The following is a 14,879-nucleotide window of genomic DNA, read 5'->3' as shown; positions in this document are numbered from 1 at the left end:
GAATTACAATCTAAATTAATTACGCTTTTAAAGCGTCCGTTATTCTTAATTAGTTTCTGCACCGCAGCGGAAGCTCCCGCGCCCGCCTCGCGTTCTCTTAATGAAGGGTAGTTTCAAATCAGTGCGTTTGATCAACTCTGTGCAGTCTTAATTACGGCACCCGTTCCGCGCGGGACAATCCGGTTATTTATGACTACATAAGCTTGATTATTCTTTAATGAATACTTGTTTTAAAACGTTTAATTAAGTTTTATGGCGACAGGGCCGCTCAGACGGCGTCCCGCCGCTCCGCCGGCCGCGAGCTAATTGGATCGGGTTGACGCACCGCACCCCCCACCCCTACAACCTTCGCCCCGCTCCTAATTGTATGAAATTGCTAATTGAAAAATTTTATAAACGCGGCCGTCCGCAAGCCTATGCCGGTGCCCGAAAGGCCGTCAAGAAAAACCAGATCAACGGGTCAACCTGATCCCAAAATAACCTTGTGACCCTCTTAAAACTTTCTGAAAGGATTCTATCTTATGTCATAGTAGATAGTCGGATAAAATTGGGTAGCAAGTTAATGAGCTAAATAGGTTCTCGTATTAATGTAAATCAATTCCTATCTTATTACATCTGCAAGCAAAAAAATATATAGAAATGTCTCTCTACTACAATTGTGTTCTCATCACAACTTTTCCGTATTTTACTGTGTAAATAATATGCATAATTTTATAACGTATTGTTTCTTTGTTGCAGGGCGTGTAGTTGTGGTGGTCGGTGCGAGCGGTCACCGCTCCAACCGTCAAGCTGGCAGCGAGCGCGTTGAGCATGAACCCGCACTACCACGGGTACGCGGAGCTCAGCTCGCCGCACCCTCCATCCCCGGAGGCCGCCTTCGCCGCGAACGGCCACGATTACCCCCACAATAACAACAACCCCGCGTTAAAAGAATGTGCGGGATGCGGCGGCAAGATCGTTGAAAGGTTCCTCCTCCACGCTCTCGACAGATACTGGCACCATGGCTGTCTCAAGTGCACGTGCTGTGGCCAAGCGCTAGCCGACATGGGGCGCTCCTTCTACTTCAAAGGCGGGATGATCCTATGCAAAAGCGACTACACAAGGTCAGTGTTTAACCTCTAAGATACTTTTTGTAACATTCCTTTACCATGTTTGTAAACGTTAATTAGAGCCAACCCAAATTTGGCATTTCGTTCAAACGTTATTCAATCGTTCTTATCGATTATCTATAAACGGGCGAGTTTTTAGTTCATCATCTAACGATGACAATAGCGCGTCTGTCAAACGTTTCGAACACCCAAAAAAGTATACCGAGAAAGCCGCGGGCGCATTGTTATGAAAATGCTTTGAACCGTTGTATTTTCTACCTGAGATCGGGACAAAAAGTACAGTTTTGCACACAACGACGTTCGACGGAATCTCTCGGCCCGACTAAATTGGGCTCGTTAAAAAACGCTAAGGACTAATTTAGAATGTCGGTAGCAAAGTTTTTCGTTGATTTTCTCACTAATTAACTGTTACTTGGTTGTACCTACCGCATGTCTTATTTATTTGTCGTTATAAGCGAGCAGGTACAACGTCGAATTTTTAATGATTCAGAGAAGAGCATTATTAGAGAGGTTTTGAGATCTGTTTTACGTAACAATACTCGCTAGTTAGAAATCGTTTGACTTGTTTTAATCAGCGACCCGCTCCACTGCATTTTAACTCTAACTGCATTTTTAACTTGAATTTTTCGAGGTTTTTGGTGCTTAAAATATTTAAAAAAACAGATTGTCAGTTGGACTTAGGAAGTGCACGCAGACTAAAATTTTGTAACGCTTTTTGGACATTATTTGTGTTTATAGAATTATTAGGTAGATGGGATTGCACTTGTAACTTAATAATTAAGGAATCTATCGCCAGTTATTTTTTACGTACGTGCGGCTGCTTTATAGTTAAGTATAGGTTAGTTCCTATTAATACATACTTAAGAAAACTTAACATTGTTTCATGTTTTACTCATGAATAACTACTTTAAATTGTATTAAGTCAGATATCCCAGTCAATGGTTTTAAAACATCCGCCTACTCATCTGAACTTTAATCAAAAGTTAATGTTCATTAACTAATAAAAAACGTAATTACCATTGTTGACAAAACCCGAGCTTACTTTACAGAAATGAAGCGGGTTGAAAGGATTTTTCCTTAATCCCTAATTAACATGAACCAAACGCTCATAATTATGTTCTTCGTTAAAATAACTTCGCCTTTTCATTACGAGTAATTATTGCATTCATGTGCACTCCGAGGCGGTAATTAGGAAAAATATGCATTTATATTCGTGTAAATAATCACGCAGAACTAAACGTTTTTTTATACATTTTAAAAACAGTGAGGAGTTGGTTGGTACCTAGTTTATAAATATTAATTGAAGTGAAAGTGTTTTAGAGTCTAAAGTTTCTGTGCTGGATAGAAATCGGTCGCGTATTTGAAATAATGTACGTTTCATAATTTTATAAAACGTATAATTGTATATGAGCACGAAATGTAAATGTAGATGTACCATGTAGATACCTACATACATAACTAAACAATTTTTTTGCTAATACAATAATACGTTGTAATATATATTTTCACATGTAGTTTGAAAGGACCTTCTTTTTGTGGTAATATATTTAAAAATGGGAAATTAAAAATTGTATTAAAAGTTGTAAATAAAAAATCTTCTTCTAAATACTCAACTAAAATCAACAAAAGCTCAGGGTAATAAAAAGGCACACTTTATACTTACTAGCATAATAAGCAATAAAAGTATACCAGTATAAGATGCCACGCACGTGGACCGCAGCTGCCGGGAGCCCGCTAATTAGCTAAACGCACGGTATCCAACCCAATTACCAACCCCTGTGGTAACCCTGTAGAGGCTAAGATTTCTCTACACTGCTCTTAATTTAGAGTCCGATAAATGCAGTCGTTTTCAATGATCACCTAGAAATTTTAAGAACTTTTATTGCTATAAAGATCGTATAGTGATTGGGAATTCTGCCTGTCGATCTGGGAGTCTGAAACTCAAATCCTAGGCACGCAACTGTGAAGATACGTTTCTTTCAAAGATACGTGCTTGTATTAATTATTTACAATCTACTTGTTTCAATGGTAAAGAAAAATATCGCGATTTAACCTAAATATTCTCGAGTTTTTTTTTAATATCAAAATTGTGTCAAATCTACCAATTTACAGTTGGTCAGCGTGATGAATTTTGGCCATAACCGCTCTAACTCTGAAAGGACTCGTGACTAGCTGAGGGACTGTAGGTTGACTACCACGAAATCCAACCTAATCACCAAACATGATAACCTTCTGGAGTGTGAGATTTCTCTACATTTGGCGAATTGCTCCCAATGTAGAGTTCGATAAGTGCAGTCGTTTTCAATTGGCAATCAGATTTAATTTGTAATTTGTTTTATTGCAGAATTATAAAGAATTAAGATAACCAGTAATAGTCTAGTGGTTTAAAATTCTGCCTATCAATCTGTTGGTCTGAGGTTCAAAGGCCCGCATCTGAATTTACGAAATTCAATCTTTGTACCAATACAGAAAAACAAGTGTAAGTCTACACTAATTTTTGATATGAGGCATATGAGCATTCTTTGCATATTTCCTGCTCTTGTATATTATGTCATGTATTTTATACTACATGAATTATACTAACGATATATTTATTTACATAAAAACAATCTCTGTGGGCTATTAGCCTCGTAATCGTTTTAAAACTAAGACCCATAAATTTCACTTAGCGGTTAACCTTAGAATTTAAACGTCCGAGGCAGCTCTACACTAATTAGTGGAACTAACTTACGAGTAAATAAGTGGACTGTTTGCTGTACCTACTGAGAACTTTACATATGCTGAGATTTATTCAGATTTTCTCCATACTGATCTACATTTGCTACTAGCAATCAGTCCTCAATTGCTTTCTAGCTAACAGGTAATCAACGTCGCCGACCTCCCTATTCAACGTTCATAAAGGAAATATAAATTCGTTTTACACTGATTTCCCTTGTTTACCGGCGGTTGCGAGCCAAACTAGGAGCGAAGAGTGGGCCAACCGCGGCGCGGGTCGTGCGTCGTAGATTCGATAAAGCTCGTCTCACAGTTGACAGAGACGGCGCGGCCTAACGAGCGGCGAGGGGGCAGGGTGGAGAGGGATGAAGAAGTGCGGTTCCGTGCATGTCTCTGCTGATTGACCCGCGTCACTCGGCAAACAACAACTAACGAGTCGGCCCCCGCGCCTCCAGGTACGGTAATTCGCTCGAATCGCTCCCGCGGCGACCGCCCGCCGACTTCACTTACACGTCTTCACTGATTGAGACTCCTTAACGAAATTAACGCTTCACGCAAACAACCGCCGCGTTTATCCGCCGCCTTTTGTCCCGATATGATGAATTGCGGTCCCGCTTCATAAAGACGCTGATGATGTTTCGAGCTGATTACTGTGTACGCACAATATTAGCCGGCGAGGTGTTATGCTTTCCAATCCGCGTACGGGAAGGTACAATGCGCTGCGAAAACAAAGCTTAAGTTTAATTTTACAATGATTTATTACATGTAATATGTCTTCGTACACACTAGCTTTTCATTCGGCTAATCACTATCTTGTTAGATTACGACATTAACAAATACGTGTTAAGTTTGAATACGTATTATTCATTTCTATTGTTCTTACAGGGATATAAAGTTAATTAGTGCTTTGAAAAGCTTTATTATTATTTTTTTTTAGCACGTCATTATTGTGCATTGTATAAATTTATACATATTTTGCTCAGCCACTTTGTTGTAAATATCTCGAAATTCATAATAACTTAATACCCAGGACGCACAATTATCATTCACACATTACATCACATTAAAACTAATGTATTATATTCATCTTTCCAATACATAGAATCACGCTTGGAATCATACTATTCGGTTGGATTGAGTACAGTAAAATTATATCAATTCTATACACTGTCAGAATATATACTGAATCGAATAGAGATGGCCGCAGAGACTACGACGTCAATCCGAGCAAATTGTTTGATTGAAATACCTTGCAATCAGAAACTCGTGGCACGTAGCGGATCTACGAGTGCGTTATGTCATGGGGTAACCGCTGCTTTTGATTTTATTATGATGGGAGTGCGAGTGCAAATGTTGGGATTTTTTGATGTATCGTTTTTATATTTCTGTGGTTCAAAATTTACGTAAAACGCATTAATAGTGATTGATGACTCAAATAAAAAAAACAAGTAGAAATAGAATAGAATGAGACAACGACGTCAATCAGAGCCAATTTTTGATTGAACTATCTTGCAATCAGAAACTCGTAGCACGTAGCGATATACGTGTACGTTAAGATGATTTTGATTTTATCATTATTCGAAAATGTGTCCAATTATTTCAATGTGTCGTATTATTATTTTATTTTTCATTTTTCTATTTTTTTATTTTATAAGCTAAGATGCATATTAAGAGGGAATATAGGTATTTTTGAACAGAATAAATTACAATTATAGTATACAATAAAATAACTAATAATATTTTCCAAATACTCCTAAGTACAAAAAAAATAAATACAAAAGATACAAAAAAAAAATACAAAAGATACAAAAAAAAAAACAATACAAAGTTTAAAATGTTCTTATTTTTTAAATTTTAATATTACTGCATTCATTAAAGAAGGCAATTTAAAAATATTACATAGAAATAGTTCTAATCACAATCGTGATCTTATTAATAATATTACACACAAAAACAAGCCGACGCAAACATTCGCTAAGTTGCGTTAAACTGTAAAACCGCTAAAATTCGCTCCTTAAAAGTTGGCGTTACGAAACACGTCCACGTAGCCCTTAAAGCGGTTCGTTAGGGCGCCGTCAATCAGGCAATTGCTGCTCAATCGGCAATCAGCCGCTAACGAGCCCGCAACCAACTTCTTACTCGCATTTACACTAGAACTTTTGCAAATAAATACTGTTTAGGTATCGTTATTGTGGGTAAATGACATTTTTTGGCTGGTTTCGAAGGTATGCTGGATGTGATACGCAAATCATGGACAGTCGAGATATAAGCGTTTAATCGTCGAACCTGCCTAGAAAAAACTAACACTCACGTGTGAAACTTCCTTTCACATGTGAAAATTTGTATATATACTTATAAATTTGCATACAAATTTTAATATCGTATTGTTATTTACAATAAAAGCAGCTCGATAAGAAAATACTAGATTTTCGTACGAGATTAAATAATTAGAACAGATAATACTTAAAAAGTCAAAGAATATGTTGATTTGAAAATATCATTTTACAGTTCAAATATATTAGATGTATCGTAAGTTGTTATGTGAATAAACCGTGATAGGAAAACGGTATATTATACTCTTAAAAGCCTTAAACGTGCCGTCAATCAAGATTAGTGACTCAATCGGCAATTACCTAAAGTGCCAGCAACAAACTTCTTACTCATTCAATGAGTCGTGTAATAAATATTTAAATAATTTGCCAAATGTTTGTTCAAATACCATTGATATTTACGAAATGAAATATGCCTAAAATCCCACTAAAAGCAGTATCGACTCAGCAATGAGCCAATAAAATCCTAAGCATTCTACTAATTAATTGTGTGAAGTATAAACGCGCTAATATTTTAAACCCTTCTTTCAGTGATAAGTACTAAAGTAGAAAACCGTGTATCTCCAATGGAATAATATAATTTAACTCTTTTAAAGGTAAAAGTGGTTTTTCGAGGCGCCATTTGTCAGGCAATTGCGACTCAATCAGCAATCAGCCACTAACGAGACGCTTATTCACTTACTTATTTTATCTATCCGTAATATATTTCAAAGTATGAAATTTAGTACTATTCAAGACTTCAATTTTAAGATTCTTGATTGAAATATATTTGCTTTTAGAAAGTATATGACTTAAATTCTTCTCAATGTGAGAAGAGAGCGACAGATAAAGGCTAATGAAAATTAGTAATGTAAGAACAGTTGAAATAATTGATCTGCATGAAAATTGATTAAATCTTAGTTTAGAGAGATAAAAATCAGTGTTTAATTTAGATAGACATTTTTGATATCAAAAATTAAATACTTAATGCAATTTGACATGGGACTGGTACATCATAATCATCATTTGACATGGTAATCGCAGGCACGTCACAAATGAATTAACTTTTTAAAAATGAATTTTTACTGATATTTCACAGTATCATTGCAGTACGTCACTGTATGAACTAAAAAATGAAATAAAGGCCATACAGCAGTATAACTATTTGTTTCTGCTGAAACATTGCCTCAGCGGGGCAAACTTAACGACGTGCGCCCGTTCGCTATAAAGGGAGGTCTTTTATCACGGTAGTAATATACTGCTCTAAAAGAAACCATCCATCAATAGTAATTATTTTGGCGCCGAGGAACATATATTATAGCGTTTCGAAAGCCTATTTATTATGGTGCTTTTTATAGATATCCATTCTCTTGAACAAAGCAAAACTCCGTTCTATTCTAAATCGAGACTGTAAAGCGTATTGTAGTGTGTTGAGCGCGCATCCATGCTATATATTAGCCTTCAGTACCATGCATGACACATAAATCATTGAAAATGCTAAATAAATCTATCTAATATCTTCAAGAAGTCATCTTGTCTTATGACTTGAAGTTCTTAGATAAATGGCATCTTTAATATCTGTGATCCAGCCCCACAAAAAGAAAATTAATTTATTAAGGAGTTAAAACTGTTCGTAGTTTGACTTTGGCAAATGATTAAAAATAGTGGAAAATGATGTGGTCCATTTTGTATGCTGTGGCAAGGCAGAGGCACAAAGCATCGCAACTTTGTTCAAAAGTGCATTTGTGATCAACCTTAAATAGTATCTACTACTGTCTTATTTTAAGTGTGTTTGAAATGAAATATATTTATTTTTGTAAAGGCCAACGCCGGCACTTACAGATTGTCAGTTACAATATTTTCTTAAACTACTACCGGATCGGAACGCGACCTCTACTGAGAAGATCCGGTAAAAACTCAGTGGGTTTGTCTTTTTTAATTTTAAAAATAATTATTCTCTTTTTCATTATATTTTTTTTGTTAATATCTTTTAGCAGAAGGTGCCTCTACTAAATTAAAAAGCTGTAAAACGTACTTCCTCCTCATGCCTTTCGGTCATTAATTTGAAGATAGCCGAAGCTGACCCTTAAAAAGGTCTAACGGCCAGCTTCCAATGCCGCTGCATTGTAGAGAAAACGGCAACATATGAGTCGATATTATCGCGGCAAATATTTATTACGCGACGTCGAGATGTATTTTATTAAAGCACGTGTCCAGGGCGGGGGGGTTCCAATTTGGTCGCTCGTTAAGGCGCAAAAGACGCATGGTTTAATTGCAACCGCTCGCCTCTAATGAGGCTCTGTGTCCCAGTCTCGAACGTTTCTCTCGAGCAAATTGACATTGTACGCAAATTGACGACAAAGTCTCATCAAGACACCAAAGGTTTGTGCGATATTGTTCCAATAAATTAATCGGTGTCCGGAATCGCGTGAACTAATTGGTCATGCGTCGCTAGTTGGATCGTTATAGAATGGACGCTAATGAATTATCCGTGATCATTTATTACTGGAAAAAGTTAAATTATTCACTCGTTTATCACTACGATAACAATGGCAGATTAATTATTAATATAATAGCCAAATCAACATAAAAGCAACTGTATAAACGAAGCACGAAGTTGTTGCAGGGTAAGTGATCGAATATGATGCTTACGACAAAATCGGGGATCAGAATTTGATTACCAACCAGTTTCGTTGTGGGCTGAACAATTTTGCTGCAGGAGTAAACTTCGGACAGGCTTCCTTGCTTTGCCGATCCGTGTAAAAGGCTCGTAGATAGACGAGCTCCAACGCTATTGGATTACGCCGCTGGCGCATGACCCCAATTAATTTCGTTTGTCTCTTTGTCTGTCCGTCGCAGCATCTAAACATCGTCCGGCAAACGACTAATCTATGTTTGAAATTCGATTACCGATATCCAGTCCTCCCGCCGATGGGTATCTCGAGCACTAATAGGCCAGAATAGTTCCACTAGTTTTTATTATATCTGCGGATTTTAATGAACCGGCTAGCCTTGGAGTTCTTGCATTGCTGTAACAACTGTCTTCCGCGCGGTACGAAATGCATTAATTAATTAACGCGCTTGTTTTAATGCCGTTAATTGCGATAATACAAATATATATAGCAATGCTAGTGTCGGTGACAGTAACGATATTAGTGTAATTGTTCCTGACAAATGCGTGGTGCATTTGTCAGGGAGGATTTAATGATGTTCTGGCGAGGACATTAAACGCACTTTCAACGCAATGTGTGCGTGTAGGACACTTAAATAAATTGTGGGCGGACGTACAAGCAAAAAGATTAAACCAATTAGGAGACATAACTCGTTCTGGTTCAATACTTACATTAACATTACAAGGCGCATCATTTGGAAGATTTGCTACGCTTATTTAAGAATATCAATGGATAAAGAAAAACGGAAAAGTTGAAGGTAAAGTCTTGGTCTTGATTCAATGGAGGTGAAAATGGAGACGATGGAAACAAGAAACAAAGTGGTGCTAGTGAATAATTATTTGATTTTCTTTGTGAATGCAATGTCGATATAATATACCAAGTTGCATGTACAGACGCACCATGAAGTTTTCGGACAAGTTGATAACGACTTCATATATCGCCGCTACGTGAAGAATACCCATGCATTGACAAAATCAAATTTACTGAAGAAGAGTTCTCGCGGTAATATAATTGAATATGTGCCATTAGAAACAAAAGGCGACATAAGCGTATTAGTCCTTAAAATATAAAAATTTACGACCGCTCTGCTCAAATAATGTATTACGATTAAAAAGATTAAAATTTAACTTTCATTTCACTCTCATTATTCCCATTAACAATATCTCTGAAGGATGGAACAATATTTGCTTACACACAGTGCATTTGTAGGGTAAGATTTAACGATGTTCTGGCGCTGACGTGAAATGTGCTTTCAACGGGGAACACACGACATTCAAATCAATGCAGCGAATATTCGGTTGCCATTAGTTTATCTACAGCTAGCTCGGAGGATTTAAAAGTAGCATTTTATGCAGTAATAGTAATAGGTTTAAACTTTGATCCTTCACGCCGAGGTCCAGAGTTCAAGTACCAGGGACCATTAACTTTTTTTAATTTTTGAAAAAAAATCACATGCCTTAATGGTGAATGAAACATTAATAAATCATCCTGAAGAAAGCTACTCGTATACGCATATCGATCCTTAAAAAGTTCTCAAATATGTATGAAGTCGACTAATCCGCACGTGGCCAGTTATTGGACTTGGACTATGGCCGTAAACTTATTCTGAGATCCTTTCCCAGCAGTGAAATAGAGATTTGTTAGTGATACGTCTAAAAAACTCATGAATTCGTTATCGTTAAAAATAGAAGTATCGTGTTTTGTTTAGATTTATAATTTCACAGATCAAAAACGACTTATCAAACACGCGATCTAGTAAAAAAGCATAATAGAAAAACTATTTAAAGCTTCAGTAATCATTAATAAAATTTTATTATACCCACGGCGCAAAACGAAAGCTTGCATGATAAACTCGATTTAAACAGACCGTCTCTTTTATTAAACTGTTCTAGTACGCTTACATGTTTTGTAAGCATTTAAATATTAAATATTTTAAGCAAATACATAAATCGGTTATTTGTTGTCATATGTTACATCTTTTTTGACATTTTTCTATGTATTTGTCTCATATATAAAATTCTCGTGTTTGTTACACGAGAATTTTATGTTATGTAGTTACGGTACTCCTCCGAAACCGCTTTACCGATTTTCACCAAATTTGATATGCATATTCAGTAGGTCTGACAATCAGCTACTATCTATTTTTCATACCCCTAAGTGATAAGGGTTTTTCACCCTAAACTTTTTTAAGGCAACACAACGTTTGCCGGGCCAGCTAGTTTTATCTAATTTTATTATTTCTTAAATGTGATTGTTATGAGGCGTTTAAAAAAATGTCAAAGTAACACATACTTTAGCGTTTTGTCAAATTTTGCGCGCCAATGTAACACATAATTTATTTTTAATAATATTTTTCGTCTATTGGTTATTTACTTAGTTAAAATTTATTTGAATGCATAAAAATATAAGTATTATTAATTACACCAAGAATATGACTTCTTACGTGTGTATACACTTTTTATTAATAACATTCCATAAAAATTGAATTTAATTATAGCATTAGTTTTCACGGTCCCTTTCACAACTTTACCTTGAATTAAAAAAAATATCGCTACGCACTAGCTTAGTAAAATTCAAATTCATCTCAAATTTAAATAATTAGAGTTAGAAACTTGAAATGTGAGACATAAATCGCCTAACATTCTAACCCACATTGCAGCCAAGTCTCTCAAATCCCAATAACTCGTACCTCACTTTGTCGTCATCAATTTAGTTGAATGTTGACGGACATGTCGCCAAGTTCTGCCGTCGTGTCATCGCAAGTCGTGTTACAGTAGCCTACGAGAAATTCATGAGACAACCCGATGTTATCACTACCCTTGTTTATAAATACCTAAAGTAAATAACGGAATTGCACGTTGTGGTTTCACTGGAAGCGATCTAAGAACAACGGTCATTCTACATCATAGTTGATCGTTATACCATATATTTGCTGTAGACATGCGATCCCTTTCTATGTGAAGATTAAGTTGTAAAGTCATAAAATTTATTAGTCGTTATTAATTTAGCCACGATAGCCAAGGTGTAATTTAGTCTTCAATTTAGTATAACAGTTATCACTGGTGTATACTGCTAACCTTACATAGTTTGCTATTAAGGATATGTTTATCTCTGATGGATTCTTAATTTTATTCTAGTCTGCAATTAATACTCAGTAGATTGATTTCAATATTAATATTCTTACCGTGTTCTTACCATAAAAAATCATGGTTATTTTTTTAATTTAATTGATATATTTTGAATTGCCTTAATGAAACATTTTCCAACGTTTTACGAAATTATATAAACATCTATGTATTTAACTACTACTGTTATTCGCACTTCAGTTTGACGCAATCATTTATTATTTCTACGTTAAGCGTCGGTCATGTTTGTGAGACAAGTCATGTACCGGGAACCCACGAGACGACCCAATCATGTCACCACCCTCAAGTCTTTGTCATATAAATTGATACCGGCTTCTTAATTGGAAACCTTAGCTCGCATGTCGTAAGATCGGAAGAACAGCGATCGCTGTTGCAATGCGATTTATTGTACAAACATAAGCAATAGACAAGCATGTTATGAAATGTTTTCCTCCAGTTATTGTCGGAGTTCGTTTGTTTGTTACTTTATTGCATGCATAAGAGAATATTACAAACATGAATCTCGGATAGTGGAATAGATGGTATTTAGGAAATTTTATACGATGATACTTATCTTGATCGAAGCAAGGTCAAAACAGATTTTTTTACTTTAAAATTCGATTGCTTTTGAAACAATAATTACCAGCGTCGGCAATTTGCCATAGTAATTCAGGTGAGATCGCGCAGTACAGGCAATCAAAAAAGGAATTTTCAATCAAAAAACAGTGGGATGGTGGATATATGAGAACGATTACCAGTCCTCGAGTGGGCAACCGTCAGTCATTCAAACGAGACGCACCCGAGCACACGAGACGGGCAGTGGGGGAAGAAGGGGTGCGGTGTATGTGGGAGAAGTGATGTTAATTAATAACGTCTGTCTCACGAGCGCTAACGACGCCGTCACGACTATATTATTTAGCCACCTGATTAGTTCGCCACCACCGCGCCCGCACCCCTAATTAGAGAACCGTAGGACACGGCTAAATTTGATTTGTACTGCACTATCCCTAATTGGAACTTGTTTGCAGTCGATGATTCCCCATATCGATGCGGTCGCCCGTGACGGGACGGAGTACGCGCACACTATTTACATTAACGTTACGAGCGACTAATTCATCGAATATTAAAAGCAAATCTGCACCGTGCGTTTACGTCCCCGCTACGCTTCCGTCAACAAAACCGTCTGGTTTTATTTCTATTCTATTATTAAAGCGTTTAATTTAGGGCAACAGTTTTACACAAAACGATCAAAACGCAATCTCCCCGTGCCGGGCGAATAGGATAGGAAACCTATTCGAAATTGATATGGGTGGAGCGCACGAGCGCATTGCTGCGTCGCGCCCATGCAGCCTCGTAAACGGTGCCCGCTTGCGGCGAAACGGCATAACGCGTGCCCGCGCGACCACCAAAACGAGAACCCTATCCCATTGTTACACAGCTCATATTGGCGTTATTGATTGGCACACGAGAGAGACGCGTTAGGTAGACGGGCGAATTTTGTTAATAAATAAACGCAGTGCCCGGCGTCCGGCTGCCCGTTGAAAAATAGTAAAAAAGCCCGGGTGAAAATTTGGCGCAAGTATGACAGCGGTGCCGGCGTGACGTACACAAATCATTATTCGATAGCCACCGCTGTCAAAGGAATTTTTAATACAAATGGCCGAGATTCAGCTGGCCGGACTTAAAGTGTCAATGTCGATATCGAGAGATGTTTGCATTCCGGCTCTAGGGAAGCTTGATGTTGACGTGCTAGTAAGTCCGCTTCGCTTTACGTATTCCGTTTACAATTTCATACGCGATGTAAAATTGTGCATGAAATATTTTAATAATATAACCCTTACCCTTAAATAAACATGTTCTCGTATGTTCGTACTACTCTTAAGTTTTTATGATCCAGTTTTTCGTACGGTCTCGGTTGGGTTCCACCAACTTAATTAGTATTATAATGAAACATATTCCTTAACAAAGTACAGCTAAAACTAATTAGAACTGTTTCGTGTTTAATGAATTTAAAATTCAATTACATGTCTGCGTGTGTTATTTATTGTACTAATAAAACCGTTTTAATTATTTCAATGTATTCAAAGTAGATTCTAATGTTAATTAGAAGTTGATATGGTTTGCGATTTTTTATTACTTTGCAATTTATATTGGCATTATATTTTTGTTGCAATTTCTTTGTCGTCTTGATAGTTGACACTGGACCATGGTGCTCCACTGTGGACTAGTACATGTTATATCATCGTCGTCAATCCAGTAGGTACTGTCTCATTTAGAGAGAACTTTTTTAAAGAACTCTCAGGCGTGTAGGGTTCTTTACGATGTTTTTCTTAACCGTTATAATGAGTGGTAATTAATTTCTAATAAGCTCATGAATTAAAATAAATCGAAGATAAGTGCCTGAAATTTGAACCCCAGACCCCCGATTGAAAGGCCGAGTTTTACCCACTAGACTATCACCGTCTTATGTATTGAATACGTCCACAATAACCAATTTACACGTTTGTATTTTTGAAAAAGAATAATTGTTAAACACAGAAAAATATTTTTAATGCAACAATTTTTCTCTTTTCATCTGTATTTTTCATATCTCGATTTTATTGTAGTTCGATCTTTGACGTCAAACTAATGGCAAAAATGACGTGACGCGCGTTAATTACATGGAGCAATTATACTAACAACAGCATCGGATACTCCAATTTGTCGAACTACCTACAACCCTTAACTTTTAACGATTTGCCAAACTGGCTCCCGCTCGCGGCTACGCTTATGGATTTATTTTTAACCGACATTTAAAATGTTCTAAATTCTACGACGATGAATTTTAAAATGGATGTAATTTTCGAAGCTCATACATGATACTATAAGGTAAATCTTTCTTTACGGTTCTAAAAACGGATTAGCAGTGATAGCCTAGTGGTTAAGAAACTCGGCCTCTCGCTCGAAGGA

The 14,879-nt window shown here is 36.7% G+C and overlaps 1 protein-coding gene across 2 annotated transcripts in view; it reads left to right on the top strand.

The window, feature by feature from the left end:
* The window catches only part of LOC140747705 (LIM domain transcription factor LMO4), a 248,028-nt gene that overhangs the window by 144,572 nt on the left and 88,577 nt on the right, over positions 1-14,879 (top strand). For both annotated transcript variants that reach the window (XM_073080259.1, XM_073080258.1), the window contains exon 2: positions 739-1,103. In XM_073080259.1, coding sequence (XP_072936360.1) covers positions 811-1,103 — 293 coding nt within the window. In that variant the 5' untranslated portion in view covers positions 739-810. The remainder of the gene's footprint in view (positions 1-738; positions 1,104-14,879) is intronic.

Source organism: Epargyreus clarus, unplaced genomic scaffold, assembly GCF_041222505.1.
Source record: "Epargyreus clarus isolate Ecla_fem2 unplaced genomic scaffold, WU_Ecla_fem_2.2 ptg000015l, whole genome shotgun sequence".
Taxonomy (NCBI): Eukaryota; Metazoa; Arthropoda; class Insecta; order Lepidoptera; family Hesperiidae; genus Epargyreus; species Epargyreus clarus.
Note: the sequence above shows the minus strand (reverse complement) of the source record. Positions and strands in the feature narration are given on the sequence as shown.